The 20,653-nt window shown below is 41.7% G+C and overlaps 1 protein-coding gene across 1 annotated transcript in view; it reads left to right on the top strand.

Moving 5' to 3' along the window:
• Window positions 1-20,653, top strand: part of SLC35F1 (solute carrier family 35 member F1) — a 221,239-nt gene that overhangs the window by 120,172 nt on the left and 80,414 nt on the right. Inside the window, exon 3 of the mRNA XM_019520219.1 lies at window positions 11,511-11,638. Within this exon, the coding sequence (XP_019375764.1) occupies window positions 11,511-11,638 (128 nt within the window). The remainder of the gene's footprint in view (window positions 1-11,510; window positions 11,639-20,653) is intronic.

The following is a 20,653-nucleotide window of genomic DNA, read 5'->3' as shown; positions in this document are numbered from 1 at the left end:
TCATTTCCTGCCTAGATGACAGCAGCATTCTTTTCTCTGATCTTGGCAAAGGTAATCTTGTTCTGGTCAAATCCATTTAATATTGCTGCGAAGATCATTTACCTGTCCTGCCTCTCTGACCATGTCACTCCCTCTGTTTGCAGTCCCTGTTTCCATGCCACATTAAAATTACATGACCCATCTTCACTTACAGAGCTGTTTGCTACATATACCTGCTCTGCCTGCCATCTTTCATTCATTATTGAGAGGTCCCATCCCACCTCCAACCAAACCGTGATGCTAACCTCAATCATTCCCTTGTTACATTTTAAAGTCAGAGTCTCATGCTTTTTCTCAGGCTGCCCCTCTGCTTGGGAGGAAATCTTTGTAAACTTCCAAACAATTACTGCATTATTCTCCTTCAAACCCCTCTTTACAATTCTCCTTTGTCATGATGCCTGCAGAAAAACTTGACAGCAGTTAGGCTGCTGATGTGCTGAGACCACTCCCTATCAAGCTGACCAATATTGTCTCATTGTTTCCTTGTGCTCCCCATCTGTCTGCATCCATCTGTTGTCTCTTTTCATACAATATAAACTGTAGGCTTTTTTTGTTCTGTTTGTCAAGTGCCTGGCACACTTGGGTCCTCGGTTATGCCTGGGACTCCTGGAAGTAGCACTACTAGAAACAATAATAGGTAGTGACAAAATGAGCAATGCCTGTTAACCAGCCTTCATAAAAATCTCTTCATTTCTTAAGTAGGACTCATTGCTGGCATTTACACATGGCCCAGAAATGAGGCAAAATCCAAGCAAAATCAAACACCCTCCCATTCTTCACAGTGCTATGTGGCATACATGCAAGGCAGCCATGTGCGTACCAGGCTGCCTCATCACTCCATCATTGTTAATAGTCTTTGAAACAGGAAGAGGGGCCCACTACCTGTCTAAGGAAGCCAGCTCAGGTGATGTCATGAAAACACTTTTAGAAAACAGTTATTTACCATATACCTGAAGATTTCTTTCAATCTGATCCATTTTGAGGGGTCCAGTAGCAGGCGTATATGTGCAAATAGCACATGCAGAGGACTAATGTCTTTTCCTCAATGGGACACAGTGTTAGGAATCAGATCCGCAAAACTGCTGGGATAGTCGAGCCCTTGGTATAGCCAGTCGATGCAACTGCAGAAACATTCAGAGGGTCATGGAGTTAAAGTGAGTTCCCCCAATACTCCTGATCCTAGTACTAGTAGTGTAATTGAGGGGGAGGAGTGGGGCAGCTGGGCAACACTTTTGCCAAGAGGGTAAAAATACCTGCCATTACAAAAGTAGCTGAAAGCACTGCCTCAATCTGTACCGCTGTATCCTGGCTGCCTCAGGCACAGAGATGCCCGGCTCCCTCTCTGTACAGAACTGTGCAGGAGAGAATCTCCCACTTTGTGCATGCTTCATTTCCTTCAAGGAAGTGGGATCAATAGTGGGGAGAGAGGGAGGAATCAAATAAGAATTGTAGCATTAACAAGACACATGTTAATTTAAGTGACTCTTCTCTTACATTTTTTGACTGTATTGTGGCAGCTCCACTGGGTTCATAATTTTTGTAATGATTCATGGTGGTGTGACTGTAGTAAAAAATCAATGATATAAGTACAGGGAGGTTCCTTCTTATATACCAGTGGTGGCCAACCTTCTGGCCCCACAGGTCTGATGAGTGGTGCAGGGTTGGTCTGCAAGCTGTATTCTGCATGGGATCAGTTCATGAGTGTGTTGACTGGCTCCATCCAGCCTCTCACACTTGAATCCAGCTGTGTGCCAGCCCAACCCAACCCCACATGACCAGATCCGGCCATATGCCAGCCTGGCCTGACCCCGCTTGCTCAGATGTGGCTGAATGCTGACCTGACCCCACCCCACGTGCCAGAACAACCCAACCCAATCCCGCATACCCAGCTCCAACTGTATGCTGCAGCAATCTAGCGTGGAGAGCCACGTTATCTGGCCTGAGGGGCTCCCTACAGGTCTGGAAATTTGGCAGCAGAGAAGTGGCAGCTAATACTACCATTGCTCCCTGCCACCAGTTGGCCACAGGCCAGATGACATGGCTCCACAGCCTGGGTCTGGTCTGTGGGCCAGAAGTCGAGCACCTCTATTATAGACCAAATAACAGAAAATACAGCATGTGAATGGAGGCAAAATTAAAAACACAACAAAAAAAAGAAATGTGAAGAGGAAGACGTAGGTCCACCAAGAGATTTCACCAGGAACAAATTCTATATTTCAGTCCCACTGAATGTCTGTTTGCTACCTACATTGCCAGTGGCTATGACTGGGACACCCACTGTGAATTCAGACAAAGCTGCAGCACAGCTGTACAATTGCTGCATAAATTCCTTTCATCATTGCTTTTTGCTATGTAGAGCCTTCTCAACTGAACCTGGTCTTTTGCAGTTTGGAATGCCTCAGAAAAAGACAGGGCTTTTCATCTAAGATTAAAAACTTCTCTCTTTCTCTCTCCCTCTGCCACCTCCCACCTGGTGTGTGTATGTGTGTCTGATTACTCCAGAGGGGATGGAGAAGGTGAAAAATAGAGAAAATGAGAGAACCAGAGAAAAACTGTGAATGTCAACTGGTTATATTTATACTAAACCACTTGGTCAGTCTATGCTACTCCGTCAGATGTCACAACAGTAGATTCATTTTTAAAGCTAGCTCATTCTGTCTGGGTATGATTGAACAACACAACCAGAGTGACTTATGGATGGAAGCTGAAGCTGATGACACACACACTGCCAAATCAAAGCTGCCTAGGGAATCCTTGAGAGATGTCTGTAGTTCATTTATAAAATCTTTACACATGGTGAAAGGATTCTGTGCTGCTGACTCTCAAAGAATGATCAATATTCCAAGGGAAAAAACCTGTAGTAGCAGTCCTGTAATTGCAAAAATATATCTTTAGCAATTGATGCAGCTGGTTCTGGTCTTGACAAGCATTTCCTCTATTCGTGCCAACTTGACCAAATTTTTCATAGGCTTGGAAAAAAACAAAAGATGTTTATGTCCATGCATTTTGGGCTGTGGATCTAGCACTCTATAATTAGATTAGTCTGAACATCCCATCCTTGGACAGAATCCTAACACTGAATCATAAAATTATAGAGTTGTAAGGGACTACAGAGGCCAACTCTGGGCATGTCTGCATGAGACACTAAATGCACAATAGATTAATTCTAATGCGCATTAGCACGTCACAGTGAAAACCGTTCTAATAAGCTAATAAAAGGTGTTATTTAAAAGGCGTGTACTGGCATTACTGCGCATTGAGTTTGTACCTGTTATTACAAGTACTAAACTTAATGCGCTGTAACTACATTCACATTAATGAACGTGTAGATACACCCTCTCACTGTTATTTAAGTTCTTGAAAAATGTTTCAGCTTTCTAGATTTTGAACTGTTTAAAGTTTCTTGGAGAAGAAATTGAGAGAGGCAAATTGTAGATACATCTAATAGCACTTGTGCCTCTTCCATCCCAAAAGTTAACAAGAAATAAATACATTGCACATTTTTAAAAAAGCTTTGAGTTTTTATGCTCCCTAACATACTATGCAGTCTTGAATGAAGAACAGAGTTAGGTAAATAGAGAAAATATTTCAATAGAATCTGTACTTCATCTGCTGAACAACAAATTATTTTTCTCCTCTGTTTTCTACTAAAATGTGCAGTAGCTACATTTTGATCTCATTTGGATGCTGTTAATTCACTGTCCAGAAAAAGAGTTGTTTTAAGCCTCAGGGCTAATTTGAACAGTAGAGAAATCAAGGCTTTCAAAAGTACTGTCCTCCATCATATGTGAGCATGCATGTGAGCATGTATGTGTACAATATATGCAACACAGAAATATATTAAATTTAAGAAGAATGGAGATTGTTTTATAAACTGAAGAATACATGTTGTTCTCAAAAGGAATGATGATGCCTTGCTCAGTTTTATATACACTTAAAAGTGATAAAGATAACTATCTAGCTTTGGAGCATCAGCTGAGCTCTGTCTCCCAAGTTCTGAAATTTCCAAAATGGCTAACACAAACTGAATTGCCTACTGACACCCAGCAGGGTCTGCAAGATTTCTGTCTAAAGAAATTGGACACTGAGGAATACATAAAGAAATTTAGTGTTGAGACATCTCCGAGTGAAGTTGTAAATTAGTCCAGGGCAAATGCCATGAAGCAATTGTATAGTATTCCAGTGAAGGCAATGAAAAGCCTCAAGAGGAGGTCCTGTTATGGATTGCCATACTTATAAATGACTGAATAGTGTTTTGGGCAGGTTCTCATAGCTTTCTCATTTAAGACTTCAGAGAGGGGTTGGGCAGGTATCCAAGTTTCTTCCTCAGAAGACTGACCAAAGAACCACAGTCAGTGCTTTGAAGGAGTGTATGCATGAGGATGTTTCATTTTATATATAGACTTACATTTCAAAGTCTTTTCAGTTTTAATGAACAACTCAGTAAACATCAGAACTCATTTCTCTGTGCTAATCTTAGACTTTTTTTCACAAAAGATGGAGGCTATACCCTAGTGCCCCTTAAGATTGGTAAGGGAGTCTGACAGAACTGGGACCTCTTGAACATCTGGCATTTGACGGAGAAGCAAGCTTTCAGAAAATGGGGTCCAATGTATTGTGTTAACAGATCAATAGTCATTATAGGTGCAAGAATATGACGTTTATTATACTATGTCAGTGGAAGAAAACGTATTATACAGTAATGGTTCTAATGTTCTTATTGAATTTATTGTTCTGATCTTCTCTTTCTTATTACTTATGTTCCTAACTTGAGTTTTTATGGTGACTTTAGCCACACTTCCTTTTTTTTCATACTCTGTATGTTTTCTTTCAACATGAATACATATGTAGGCTTGTGGACACAGAGGCCCAGATCCTATTTCTCCTCTAAGACATCCCTGCTTCAGCTGTTTCTCATTGCTTATTCCAGCCCATTACAACCAGGCTCTGGGGAGTGATCCTATTTTTGCATGTGAACAGTGCTTATCTCAGTTCTCCTCCCAGTGGGAAGTCTTGTGTGCCTCTGGAAGCAATTATTGCTTTGCCTTCCATAATCACAGGGCTCTCCATTTCTATCAATGGCCAGCTTTATGCACCTCCAGCAATTAGTATTATTCTACCTGGGATGTGCATAGCTCTCTCTTCTCTCAATGGACTCTTAACCCAACCTAAGATGGCTTTATGATGTCATGTTTCAGCTGGATCCTGACAGCTAAGCAGGGAGATCATATACTCATAGAAAATTAGGGTTGGAAGGGACCTCAGGAGGTCATCTAGTCCAAACCCCTACTCAAAGGAGGACCACCCCCAAATAGATCACCCCAGCCATGGCTTTATCTAGCTGAGTCTTAAAAACCTCCAAGGATGGAGATTCCACAACCTCTAAGGGTAGCCTGTTCCAGTGCTTTATTACCCTCCTTATGAGAAAACTTTTCCTAATAACTAACTTAAACTTCCCTTGCTGCAACTTAAGACCATTGCTCCTTGTTCTGTCATCTAACACCACTGAGAACAGTCTAGTTCCATCCTCTTTGTAACCACCCTTGAGGTAGTTAAAGATGAGCTAAACTGAGATGAGCTGAGAAGGGAGACATTTACCTGACAGACAGCAATGGAAAGGGAAGGGATACCTGTTCAGCAGCCTTGTGATTACTAAGGACAAGGAAAATCTGGGCTCTAGAACTCCCCTCTGCCTCAGGCTTGAACTAGAATTATAGCATAATATTATAATCATTAGGCTATGGACTGAGCGATGCTATGAGTATCATCCAGCTATCGTGGTTGAACCAGCCCCCTGGAAAACCACAAAGGAAAAATTCATGGGTGATGAAAACCAAACAAGAGGAAACTGAATTCTGGGATCTAGTGCCTGCTACCAATGCTGTTTCTGCATTTTATCCAATGACTAGTAAACAGAAAAGGCAGAAATAGCATTGAGAGCAAGGGTTCCCTCCATTCCAGGGTAGTAAGCACCTGTTTGGACTACAGTCATTCCCTCTGTCCTGCTCTGCTTCTGGCCTTATGAATCTCTCCCTGTTAGCTACCCAGTGGGCCAGCATCAAGAGGAAGAGAGGAAAATACTGCCAGTCTGTGGTCTGAGACTTTCACTGTCTTGGTAACTGAGAGATGTGGATTCAGTTCCCGCTGCCCCCAAACCAAGGTCTTCTATGTTGGGGTAGGCACACGTCTACACAAGATGTTTACTGCAGAGCTGCCTAATTAGCTCCTCAGTGAAGTCTCTGCATCTACACATGTGGCCTTATTAGGCCACAGTAAACTAATTAACTTTGCCATAGGTTAGTACTTGTAAATACAAGCACTGCCCTGCAACAGAGTTCTTTATCGATGCATGTGTAGATACTGACGGGGCTGGCTGAAGCATGAGCATGCTTCAATGCTCTGGCTGCCTGCTAGCTAGCCCTACACTGGAGCACCTTTATGCCCCAGCTAGCCCCTCTGCTGCACATTGAGCCAGGTCAGAGCAGCCCTGGGCTGAGTGTCCTGGGCACATGTGTAAACGTGGTGCCTGGGAACAATAAACTCTGGTGCAATATACACCAGAGTTTATTGCTGCTTATTAATTTCACATGTAGATGTGTCCAGGATGTCCTTAACCACTGGGCTATAGGGCAAAAAGTTGCTAGCATCACCACCACTATGCAGCATTAGATAGTCACTAGTTAGCTTTTTTCTATGATTATTGTGTCAAGGACTTTTGCAAAATTTTTACACAAGTACACACATACACACATTCACCACCAAAGTGAAATTGGAAAACAAAAAAGACCAAAACTACTCATCAGTTTCAGCATACTTGATTTATTTGGGGATGGCTATTTTGTTGTCTGTGACTTATGGGGATGGGGGGGAGGGAGAGGGGAGGCCATAATCCTGTTTCTCCCATTTCAGATTATTGATAACAGCCTTTCTTGTAACGTTCTGTTTATTTCATAGTTAATGGACCTGTTCTCTAGTTAGAGCAAAAGGATTTACAACACTGCTCCTACTACCATTGATAGTAGTCACTTGTGCAAAATTCACTTTTCATTGCATCCGTGAGAGAACAGATTCTACATATTTAAATCAGTTCAATGCCATGTCAACCACAAGGTTGCTCAATTCAGTTCCCAATAGTGCTATATCTAAAATTGAAAAAAGAGCCTTAGTATAATGGTAAATAACATTGCAATCTATAGTTACTGCAGCACTTTGTATTTTAAGAGTGTTTTGATCTTTCAAGCTAAAGCAGTTCTTTTGCCTTGGTCTTTATTTTTGTTCTCTCCACTTCACATTCCTTATGCTCAGAGTTTCTCCTACCCTGTCTTAGAAAACTGAACTTCTCTGTAAAATATTATAGATCTCATACTGCAGCCATAAGAATCAGAAATAGAAAAGAGCTGGCAGATCTAGTTTGTGTCTTTGAAGGTAATGCAGCATTGTTCGTTACTGCATATTCTCTACCATGTTGTCCAGTCTAGGTTTAAGTCAATGAGATGTCCCCATCTTGCCTTGGAAAACTAATCCTAACTCTATAGGCTAAGTACAGACAGTCAGAACACCTGAGGCTGAATCAATTCAGTCTTTGCAGGTTAGTCTAAGCTGCATAGATTGAACCAATAAGCAAGTGAACAGACATTCACTTTTGATTCTGGAAATGCAGCCACATGCCTGTAGTGGCCCAGGCCAGAAGCTGGGGGGATGCTGGAGCACACCTCCCTGCCTGTCTGAAGGAGACAACTTGGGCCAAGGTTAGTCTGCCCACCCTGCAAGCAGAGGTTTGCAGGGGAGGTGAAAAGCGTCCTGGAATGGTGGGGAACTGTGAGTTAATTTCAGTCTGGAGGGGATGTGGGACAGAGTTAACTTAAATCAGTTTCCTGTCATACTACATCTATCCAGGTTAATCTTAAACCAGTTTTGTCCATTTTGAAAGTGGTTTATGTGTACTGAACTTCTGTTGTGTTACAGATTTGAACCAGTTTCTGATCACTTCTACTGGGTTAAGTGTAATTTCTGTCCTTTGTCATAGTGTCTATCATATCCTTCTGTAGAAAATGCACAGGGAGGGCAGATTTGCCTGGAAATCTCTGTAAGCCTCTCCTTACTGATTTCATAATATAATATGAGATCACTGATCCAAAGTTTGTACAGCTCCAGAAGATGGAGAGGAGCATGGCCCTCTGACTGCAGAATTGCCTCCAAATCCAGTAGAAAACCTGCAGATCTCAGCACATCTATGGAGGGCAGGACCATATATGCAAAGGGATAGCCCATTGAAGCTGCTTCTATGTTTTTTCTGTCCTCCAACATCCCTAGCAGCAAATCTGAGGGTGTAGTTCTGTCATAAGCCCCTTTTGGCCAGGTTTAGATATTACACATTTACCAGTATAAGCAATCAGAAACCAGTCTATATCCATAACAGAACAGAAGTTCGGCACACAGAACTGGTCTGTACCCAGAACAGAACAGATGTTCAGCACACACAGACTGGTTTAAAAAGTATGGAACCTGGTCTAAGATTTGCTCCCCCCACCAAAGCATGAATGTGTATTCTGTTTGCTACCAATATAAACTATGCCATTTAAAGAAAACTGTATAACTTTAGATCGATTCTTGGGCTCTTTGAATGTCTGTACCTAGCATTTATGTGTCTTTTCTTAAGGAAGCCAGGAAGCACAAAGGATAGGAATTAGGCTGTGCTTCTGCAATGTGCTAAAGCATGTGACAAGGGATACAAACAAGCTTAATGTTAATCACAAGCTTATGTGTTCCTCTGAATAGGGATGGGCACAAACAGGTACTTGAAGTTAAGCATGATCCTAAGTGCTTTTGGAACCTTAACTCTGACAAGTGTCAGTGTTAATTTAGCTACCAATATATTGTGTTAATGCCATGCACAGTGCACTAAGTGTATCAATGAATTCTATACCTTTCCTTAGTTTGATTCCATTGTTCTTTTAATTTTTAAGCTAAGAAAAAATTACTTTAATGCCGTAAGCATGTCGTTCCATTCTGCCGACACTTTTTAGTTGGGTATTTTCTAGGTATGTCAAATCATTTTGGCATTGTAAATCCAAACTATTTTCAAAATCCTGGGAAGGGATTTACCTGAATTACTTGCGCTGATGTTGATGGGAATCACACAGCTAAATCCCCAAAAGCTGATTTCAAAATTCATTCTTTAATGTTCAAAAAGCAAACATCCAAAAAAGGAATTATTTTTTTGTATGTTTAAACAGACATGATAAATACCTAAACTTACTCATGCACCTATACAGCAGCATAAACAAAATGTTTTTTTTCTAGTCAGAGCTCATTTAGAGCATAAAGGTTGATGGAAACGTATGATGTGCTGAAAGGGACCAATTTATTCAGATCCAGTTTTTTAAATTACTTATTGCCTGTTGTCTGGGCAAAATACTTAGTATAATCTAGGTCCTGACTCCTGCTGTTTCTCTTCTTCTTACTACATAAACAAAGTCTGTTTTTATCTGTTGAATTTTACATTCTCACTGTCACTGCCAACAGCAGATCATCAGGATTTGCTTAATGATGCCCCATTATAACAAATGTGTGTGGATGTATTTGTTAATGAACAAGCATCAAATAATTCAAGGTTTCCTTCAGAGACAAACACTTGGTGAAATCTGTTGAAGTCAGTGGCAGAATTCCCATTGATTTCAGTGGGGCTGTTTTCATGTCCAAGCTTTTGAATGAGTATCTGAAGTATTTGCCCCTCTTGTGTACAGCAATAGGTCTGAGTTTTCATATCTCTGATATTTCTGCTTCTCTGTGCACCAGAAATACAGAGACCCACATTTTTCACTGGTTGACAGTGTGTCTTTTCCAGCTGGAATCTAGAGATGTAGAGGCATACATAACAATGAAAAATAAATGAAAGTGCAGCTGAGAAAGATGCCCAAACTTTTTCAGACTTTCCAAAGTTTTGGTGCTGGTTGTCAAAATGGTTCAGAATATTTCTTTTTTACTTATCCTAGTTTGTCTGTTGCTAATTGTTGTTGTACCTGACACTAAAAAAGGTGTGCAGACACATGCAGATCTGCAAAAATGTATTAACAGTATCTTTTTAAGTTCCCCAAATGATTCAAATTTATCTGAAAAATTATGCCAATGGTTCAAGTCAACTCTTATTATATCCCTTTGTAGACTATAACCTCTTTAGTGGTTGTGGGTCTATATGTACACCTGTACCCACCATGGATTTCCAGTTTTCATTAATAGATGTTTGCATAATGCCTGTAAATACTAATAGGTTTGCCCATTTTCACTAAGTATTTGGTTTCTTTTTGAAGTGAGACCAGTAATAATCCTTGGCCTAACATTAGGACTGTTTGACCTTTCAGAAGTTGTGGATTTGATCTGTAAGCCATGTTGCGGTGACAGTCTTCACACAGTAGAAATTAAGTACTGTGTGATTGACAGGATTCCTCTACAAGGGCATTGTAGAACAAATCTGCCTGCTTCACAAATTGATTCTGCAAGCAGAGCTACCCGTCATGCACAACCTGTTTATCTCAGAGCAACCTTTCTCTAAACAGTGTTAAGGAGCTCCTGTAGACATGCAGGGATTTCCAGCACGTCGGAGAAGAGTCATTTAATCAAATCTGCTGGCGCACAGAAAGTGATGCACTCTGGCAGCCTTCTGTGTCATGTGTACCAGCATCCCCGCGCATCCCTGTACTTAACAAATGGCAGTGGGGCGTTTTAAAATAAACTACGTTTGAGCTTTAGCTCAAAGCGCCCCACCACCATTTTTTCAGCACCGGGACACCGATACACCTGACACATGCGCTTTTCATTAGTGCAACTCACTAATTAAAGTGCTCAGCACCACATCCCAAAACACATGTAAAAATGCCCTAAGAGTCCAGTGTTTTGGACCTAAGTTCACAATAGCTGTCTTTTAAACTTTGTAATTAGCTCCAATTTTATTCTCTTACTACCTTTATTTCTCTTTTACCCTTATGCACTATTAAGCTCCAACTTTAAATGAGAACCTTTCAGGTCATGTGTTACATAGTCATGGTTCTTTGGTAGACAAAAATTAAATTGATACACTGAGCAAAAAATATTCTTATAAAATGCATAAAAATGACACCCAGATAGACCATTTTAAACATTTGTTTAAACTCCAATTGTTTTCCTGGCAAGCTTTTTAAAACTCAGGTGAATTGAAAGCCCAGTCAACTAGTCCTTCTTTGTTGTGCTGATTGGATATTTCAAAACAAATAAGGTGATCGTTTTTACCTGATCTAGAATGTTTTTTAAATATATTGGTTTTTAACTGTGTTTTAGGACTTGGGTTGACATCCTGTTGCATTTTTTCAAGTCATGTAATTGCAAGAGATCACACAGCACAATCTCTCATTACATTAAGGTTTTGTGGGTGTAGATTTATTTGTTTGTATGTTTGTTTGCTTATGAATGTTTTCCTGTTTCCTTTACTGCCACAGGAGAGGAAAACTTGCTGGCAATTTTGAAACGAAGATGGTGGAAGTACATGATCCTGGGAATAATAGATATAGAAGCCAATTACCTGGTAGTCAAAGCTTACCAATATACCACTCTTACTAGTGTACAGGTAAGAAGTCACAGGTTTTCCTCTTTCAAAGCTGGATTCTTTACTCACTAAAGTAAAGGGTGATGTTTCCATTGATTTGAATGTGTCAAAGTCAGGCATACTGAAGAATCCTTCACTGTCATCCTATATTATGGCTCAGACTCGTAAGCATTTAGGTTTAATATTTGGTGAATTTTACTAGAGTTTTAATGTTGTCATACCTGTGTTGGTCCAGGAAATGTACAAGAGACAAGGATTTTTTTGTAATATCTTTTATTGGATCAAGTATGTGGTTGGAAGAGCTATTGGACAAGTTTCAGGCATACAGTGACCTTCTTCAGGGATCTGAGGGAGGGCACTTGGGGCACCTATACACGTGACAGACCTCTGCTCCAACATGTGCTAATTAGCGTGTGTTGGAGCAGACTTGATTAACTGAGTTTGCTACGAGTCTGCTGCAGCATGCTAATCAGCACACTCCAACAGCCTTCACGTCACGTGTATTCAGCACCCCTGTGTTTCAAAATGGTGGTGGGGGCACTTTAACTAAATTAGCTTTAGTCCAAGCACACCCATTGCCATTTTGAAGCGCGGGGTATTGAATACACGTGATACTGCAGGCTCTGAGAGCCACTCTAAAGCACCCCCCGCCCCACCGCAGGGGAAGCCCTACATTCCCAAAAAGCGTATAGTAGTATAGGAGCCCTACATGCCCCAAAAGCTCATCCAACAGTTCTCCCAACTGTACAGTTGGTCCAGTAGAAGATATCACAAAACATACTTGCCTCTCATTAATTTTACTGCCATCCTTTAGTCACCTAGTAGAAAAATAGGAGGATCAGTTCTTAGGCACATTACAAAGGCTCACATTCTTGGGCTGAGCCTACTTGGTTTGCTCTTTTAGTCATACATTTTTAAAGAGCACAACACTTTTTGTGGACTCAATTTCCACTCAGGCAAAGATGCAACATTTTTTGCAATCCATATTTAAATTATAAGGGCAAATCCTGTCATTTAAATAATACGTTAATTGTTGCCTTCAGTCAAGCAATTGTAGATATCAAAAAAAGATACGATTTCAGGTTCAGTTTTCCCCTCAAGAACAAAATAAAAGACAAACTACATGAGTCTTTAAAGATCTGGCCTGCATATTTTAAATCCAAACACGGAAGATTTAGATTTGTTCCGTTTCAGTGCAGAAATGAGTAATAGAAATGTTTTTATAATAGAATGGAAAATATACATCTTGGGAAATGGCTATGCACCTTGTTGCCAGTTGTTCAGAAATAAGCACACTCCCATTCCGTATTATCTCTAAATAACAGGGCATCACTGGATATTCTGTATCTTATTTACACTTTATTTGCCTGAAATTTGCTCTAAAGCCAGCAAAATAAATGAGCAGCAGTTAATGTTCTGCAAAACCAGAGATAATTAGGAACATATCTCTTCCATAGTTGAATGAGCGATGATGGAAAATGCTGAGTGCATTAGTTGTACCTGAATGAGAAGTGAGAACAATGGAGAACTTTTGCAGTCTAAGATTTACACTGAACATTCAAAATCAATGTGAGCAACTGCAAGCACATCTGCTTCCAGCATTTGACTTTGAGAACTCTTTGACAGATGCCTCAGCATTTAACATTACCTTCAGGACCCTTTCAAAGGCTATTAGTCAGAATGTAATAAAACACGACCCTCGCACCTTACTCTGTTAGTTTATACCTTTCAAAAATGTATTTAAACTCCCCCCCACAACATCTGTATGACTACATTTGTATGTTACCCTGTGTGCATGTTTTACCACTTTAGTATTTATATTTCTGAGGTAAGGGAGGAAGTAGGAAAGAAACATCTGATACCTTTTAACCCTGTTTCACATAAAAGAGGTAAGGAAGTTCTATCTTCTTTCCTGTAAGGCTTGAAGACAATAACCTATGCCAAGTGGCAACAAGTGCTGCATTTCCCCATTTCCTTCCCAGAATTGTTCTGGACTGTTTTATTAGTGTTTGCCTACATATGGAGTTACTTGATGATATTGCAGTGTTTTAAATGCACAATCTGTCATAATGTGACTTACCTTTTACATGTAGATAAGCCCTAAGATCAGGTAGAGTGAGATGAGCATGTGCTGAAATGATGAGAGAGAGAGAGAGAGAGAGAGAGAGAGAGAGAGAGAGAGAGAGAGAGAGAGAGAGAGAGAGAGAGAGAGAGAGAGAGAGAGAGAGAGAGAGAGAGAGAGAGAGAGAGAGAGAGAGAGAGAGAGAGAGAGAGAGAGAGAGAGAGAGAGAGAGAGAGAGAGAGAGAGAGAGAGAGAGAGAGAGAGAGAGAGAGAGAGAGAGAGAGAGAGAGAGAGAGAGAGAGAGAGAGAGAGAGAGAGAGAGAGAGAGAGAGAGAGAGAGAGAGAGAGAGAGAGAGAGAGAGAGAGAGAGAGAGAGAGAGAGAGAGAGAGAGAGAGAGAGAGAGAGAGAGAGAGAGAGAGAGAGAGAGAGAGAGAGAGAGAGAGAGAGAGAGAGAGAGAGAGAGAGAGAGAGAGAGAGAGAGAGAGAGAGAGAGAGAGAGAGAGAGAGAGAGAGAGAGAGAGAGTGTGTGTGTGTGTGTGTGTGTGTGTGTGTGTGTGTGTGTGTGTGTAGAATGGTGCCATTCTCTTCAGGGACCTTCCATGACTTGATTCTACATCATGTGAGGTGCTGAATACAATCACCACGTGCTGGCAGGTAGCAGTGCCTTGCAAAATTGAGTCCTAAGAAACCCTGAGCCACATATTAAGCCTGTGCAAATCAGCATAGTTTCAAGTAAAAACAGTGCTCATTTACACCAAATGAGAACCTAATGCCTTCACTGACTTTGTGAGGATTTTATTCTGGACAGACTCGTTCCTTTGCTTCCCTGATGTCTAGAAAATAAGCATTTTATGGTACTGACTTGTTAATAGATCGACAATGACACTTCAATAAAAGACAATATTTTCAGAGCAGTGGTACATGGACCATTGCAATTGAAAATCGGTTTTACAGCATATACCTTTTGTCTCATGAAGTCTCTGCTCCATCAGGCAAAAATAACATGCAAATGTACTGAACCTGTGGTGCTTTTAGGAGAAAACATTAGGCAGCTCCCAAAAAGGAGAAGCTAGAAATGCCTTAATTATAGACATAAGCTTTGTTGATATTGATTTGCAGTTCCAGCTTCAGTCTGTAATTCCAAACCTTGGGTGGTGGTGTTTGCCAAATAATATTAAATACTCCCTAGGACAGGCACATTTTCCAATTTAAACTGTCTTTTTATTATGTGTACTAGGCTACCATGTCATAAAGACAGCTAGTGTGGGTACCTGTAGTTGTGCAAGTCCAATTCCCCACCCAGGCTAATTAGTCCTGGAGACAGCCATGCTTACACCCTGGGGAATTATGCAATTATGCACCCACACAATTTTGTGCATGAAAGGCATAATAATTGCATAATTTTGCATAATTTAACTGCAGCTGGATTTATGCCTCTACTTTTATGATGTGGAGAACTGCATGCTTGGACAGCTGGATAAGTGAGGAAGGGAGCTCCTGCCTGCAGGAGGAGGGGTGGGCATGGAGGGGTGTGGCTGGGTGTGGGGTTTGTGGGTGTATATGGGCCATGCACCATTGGGCCAGGCCGGCCAGCTCAGTGCCTCTACGTGGGGCTTCCAACACTCCAGTGGGAAGCCACCCAGAGAGCCATGGAGCCCACCCGGCCCAATGGCATGCGGCTCCTGCCTGCAGTGCTGCAAGCCCCACATGCTGGCACAGAGCCAGCCTTATCTGGTGTGAAGATGCACACCGGTGAGCTGGGGGCCAATTCCATGCCAGCACATGCAGGCCCTGGGATTCAGCCAGAGATGCGTGCTGCCGAGAGCTCTGCCTGCTGTGGCTATGAGCGCCCTGAGGGCCTGTTGCCTGCTGCTGCTGAGCCACCAGCGGCAGGGGCTGTGCACCATGTGAGGAGGGGAATGTGGGGGGGGCCCATACCTACCTACAAGCCCACACCCTTTCACAACCCCCACCACAACCCCCACACCCACCCTCAAACCTCACAAACTCCTACACTCACACCCCCCATAAACCGCACACCCATCACAAACCCCACACTCATCCACAACCCTCCCAATACACACAACCTTACACCTTCATAAATCCCCCCATACACACACCCCACACGCACCCCCCAACCATACAAAGTACCTTCATATATTTCTAAAAAAGGTTCAAATAGTGCTATATTTAGTTTAATTTGTAAAAAAAATAGAAGTAATTAATTTTGCATCATTTTGAGTTGTTCTGCACATTATTTTGATTTTTTCTGTGCATAATTCCTTGGGGTGTAACTGCTAGAGTGCAAGCATCTTTGCATAGCACTACATTTTGCTACCTGTAATAGCATCTGTCTTACCCCCATACTCCATGAGACAATTACCTAAAACTTGTTCTAACAAGTTTTACTTCCTTGTAGCCACATCTGCATGAGATACTGATTGCACACTTGTTACTGTGGAGTCATTTAGTACTTGTATAAGCAATAGTACTTATTTATACAAGTACTGAATGATTGTGCAGTAACTGCAGTTACTGTGCAGTACCATTGCCAAATGGCTTTTTCATGATGCTGACTGCACAGTAGCTCATTACTACTGTGCAGTAGGGCTGTGCAAAGCTTTGGTCATTGATTTGATTTGGAGGAGATTCGGCCCAATTTGGCAGACGAATCTCCATATCAAATCAGGAGACCTGTTAATCTCTTCAGATCGAATTAGATGCCTCCAATTCAATTTGGAGAGATTCAATGATTTGGCAGTAGACAGCTGTATATGTTTTTTCTATGCACCTCAAGGTACCAGGCGTAACTCGTGAATGCTGAGATTGTGGAGTGAATGGCGTGTCCCATGGCAGTGGGGGGGAGGGTCCCCCACGTGCTCGACAGCGGACCCAGAAGTGGACCAGAATTACCTCCAGTCCACTGTCAAGTCCGCTGCCAAGCATGCAGGGCACCCCCTCACTCCCTGGCTCGGTGACTAGTGCCTTCTGGGTCTGGGGGGCCACCCAGGGTCTCCCCATGACTGATTGCTGAGCTGGGGAGGTTTGGAGGAGTCCCCCAGGTGCTTGGCAGCAGACCCAGAAGTGAACTGGAAGTACTTCCAGTCCACTTCCAGGTCTACCGCCAAGTGCACAGGGGACTCCCCCACGCTCCCATGGAACACTCCCTCCACCCCACCATCGCAGGGTTCACGAGCTGTGCCTGGTACCTTGAGGTACATAGAAGAAACATACAAAGGTGTTTCTGGCTGAATCGCTGATTCTTCGAATCAGAATTGAATCTTCAGATTCAGCCAAATCGAATCGGGACAGTCTCAATCGACTTAATCAAATCACTGTCTCGCGAATTGCACCAAATCCGAATCTGAATTGAATATGCCTGCTTCACACACCCCTACAGTGCAGTAGTATCGCATCATGCTTCCTGCCAGACATCGCTACTGCACAGTAGTAAGAAGGTACTGTGCAGTCAGCGGTTCATGTTGACACAGCCTTGTTAGGAAATAAATAGTTTCTGGTGAGTTTTCCATGCAGCTGTCATTAGATTTGTTTGGAAAGTAGAGTCATTCTAATTAACAAGATTATACTGGTATAACCTTAACTTCTGGATGTGCTTCAGATTAAATATGGCTGAAATGCCCATTGCTCCAGGATCACTATTTGATAGTGAGCAGTTCAGTCAGTTCCCTAGGACACCATCATGATACGGAAACAAAGAGCAGTACAGTCGAGAAACAAAATGATTCCCTCTCTTTTTCTTTAAATAATGTAAAAGTGAGAGTGCTTGCACTACAGACCATGCTGTTTATTACATTTAAAGTCAATCTGAAGTTTACAACTTAGACTACAAGGTATAGGACCATTACTGACTTCCTTTATGAGGAAGTCATTATATAATTCTCCATCTGCAGCTTCCATGGAAGGAACTGGTAATAGCTCAGAGGAAAGAATGCTGGATTAGAATACTGATAAATCCGACACAGTGCTGGACTTCCTATCTTCCCTAGAATATGGCCTTTCCATTTTATATCAGAATGTCTTGGCACCAGTCTTGGCCTCATAGGCTGCGTCCAGATGAGCGTGGCCGTGCAGTATGTGGCACCGTAGACACATGTGCAGTGCCACATACTGCTCATTTAGATGTCCTCTGTGCTGCAAGGGCACGCTGCCTATGCATGTGCTGCTCTGCCTTTTTTTTCCAGCGGGTTTTTTTCACCCATGGATATCTGGGGGGATATCTAGGGATCAGAAAATTCTGCAGGAAAAAAAAAGGCAGAGCAGCGCATGGATCGGCAGTGCCCACTGCTCAAAAGTGGAGCCGGACTGTCCGGAGCCATGCTTCGGCTGCCAGCCAGAATCCACATGGCAGAATTGCTGCAGCTCCAGGAGGCCCCCGGGTAAGGCTGCTGGAGCCAGCCCAGTGTTGGCCCCAGCCTCCCCTACCCCACCCTGGGTAACTTGCCATGTGCCAAAGTGCTCATGGCACAGACGTTCCCAGGGGACAAGTAGTGGGGGCACAAAGTACGGTGCTGCTACTTGTCCCCAGGGGAACCAAACGTCCACAATCATCTGGATGTGGCCATATTGTCTCAGCCTGTCCTTCTTGTGTCAACATCATAGACAGCCCTGCATGTCATGATGGTACAATTGCAACCACATAGGCAGGCTAGTCCTGCCTAGCTGATGTCACATAATATCTTTTTTCATTTCAAATCAAACACTGAAGAGGTCAGTGTGTTTTGAAATAGTCGCATTCACCCAGAAGGTACATTCAAACATACCACAAATTGATTATTCAAGAGGAACCAATATACTGTAAAGATATAACATTTTGAACTCCTGATTCCCAACTGCCTATAAATGTGTAGAATATTCCCTAGTTTGCTTTGGCAGTTTAATCCAAACTGCATTAGGTTGTGCAGTCCTCTTGAGTTTCAGCTATTGCAGGTGTATAAAAAGCGTATCTAAAACTCCTGTGTACATTAGAATTAGCTCCCTTAGGACTGATTTTAAGATTATACAGTTAACTTTTAAGACTGTATGTGGTGATACTTTCCTTATTTATCCTAGCTGTTTTTACACATCCCTAGTGTAGGCCTCTAGAAGATTTAATAACTATTCAAGATTCTTTTAAGTATAGTTAGGGATACCACTTTCTACTGTAGATAAAATTCTTGTCCCCCAAGGTATTAAAAGATAGTGAAGTTCTTTCAGTTATTTAAGTCTAGATTCAGTATACGCAGGAACGTGTGTGTGTGTGTGTGTGTGTGTGTGTGTGTGTGTAGGTATATATTCCTGTGAAAACTGTTCACACGAACACACAAAGACCTCAGCTTCCTTGTCTGCATTTACAATGCATTACATCATGCACGTTCTACCAACTTCATTAACTTTGTATGTGCTACAAATGTAACTAACCTTGTCTTTAAGCTAAGTTATTTCCCACTACAGGCATACCTCAGAGATATTGCGGGTTCGGTTCCAGACCACTGCAATAAAGCAAATATCGCAATAAAGCGAGTCACATGAATTTTTTGGTTTCCCAGTGCATATAAAAGTTATGTTTACACTATACTGTAGTCTATTAAGTGTGCAATAGCATTATGTCTAAAAAAAAATGTACATACCTTAATTAAAAAATACTTTATTGCTAAAAAATGCTAACCATCATCTGAGCCTTCAGCGAGTCGTAATCTTTTTGCTGGTGGAGGGTCTTGCCTCAATTTGTAAAAAAAGCAATATCTGCAAAGCACAATAAAGCGAAGCGCAAAAAAACGAGGTATGCCTGTATATCAAATAGCTCCATAAAACACATTCTTTCTCACTCTGTCTCTCTCTCAGAGGCGCACACACACCCAGCTGTGTTTGTGAGTATACAAGTATACTCCATATATATCTCTCTCTCGATATGCAGTGCTTTTATTGCAAGAATTTTTACTGCTTTTTACTCTTACATACATTTGGTACTGTTCTTTTGTATTATCTAGTATTAATTGTTATTCTTTTTGCTTGTATGTTAAACATATAATTAGTCTGGTTCTTCAAACCCCTGGACCACATTACTGTCATATGTGCATACAGAGCCATAAAAAGATCACTGAAGAAAAGACAGCCATGTTTCCAACTGATGATTTAGCTGGTAATTTATCCCTTGGGCACTCAAGCCTTTGATTGGCACAATGAAAACAAAAGTAGTAAAACCTGGAATTTATAGACACCAAGAGACAAGTGATAAAACTTTGTTACTGATGTTCTGTGCTGCTTGTGAATTACCATGAGCTTTAGCAATATATCACTGTTCCAATTACCTTTGGCAGTTTTCATACCTCAACAAATGCCACCAGGAAAGAAAAGGAGTCAGCAGTAAGTACGTATCATAGGAGGGCTGTATGGCAATATACTTTGCTTACTCTTTGGTCCCTGTGGAGTTAGTGTACGTTGAGGCAGAAGGTGTGAAATAATTTTAAAATACATCTGGAATATTAGGAGTAGAGGAACAGCAATACTATTCTACCAATTCTGGCATTTTTTCTCTAGCAATGGCTAAGGCAGAATGTTTCCCCTAATGTGCATACGATAAGTCATATTTTAGTGTCCTGTGAAATATTTTTGCATGGTGAGGGAATAACGCAATGCGAGTATGGTTTACAGAACAGGCACAGGGAAAAAGTATTACATTCTGTGCATATATATAACAGGAAGATGCTGTGTCAAGACTTAAAAAGCAGAATTGTATTTCCTTTACACACCCAAATGGCACTTACCCAGCTGTGTAACTTCCGTTTTTAGAACAAAAGCACAATTGCTGTTCTATTCCACATGTCAGCTGAGCATGTGTAGTAGAGTGTACTCTGCCCAGGCAGATACATAGTTCTGTACTCACATAAATTAAATGTTAGCCAGATAAAAAACTGATGATTACTGGGTGTTAGAAAACAGGAGAGGAGGGCACATTCACATTTTAGCCCTGTGG

The sequence above is a fragment of the Gavialis gangeticus genome, unplaced genomic scaffold (genome assembly GCF_001723915.1).
Source record: "Gavialis gangeticus isolate Ggan-Ray unplaced genomic scaffold, GavGan_comp1, whole genome shotgun sequence".
NCBI lineage: Eukaryota > Metazoa > Chordata > Crocodylia > Gavialidae > Gavialis > Gavialis gangeticus.
This window is presented reverse-complemented; position numbering and strand designations above follow the sequence as displayed.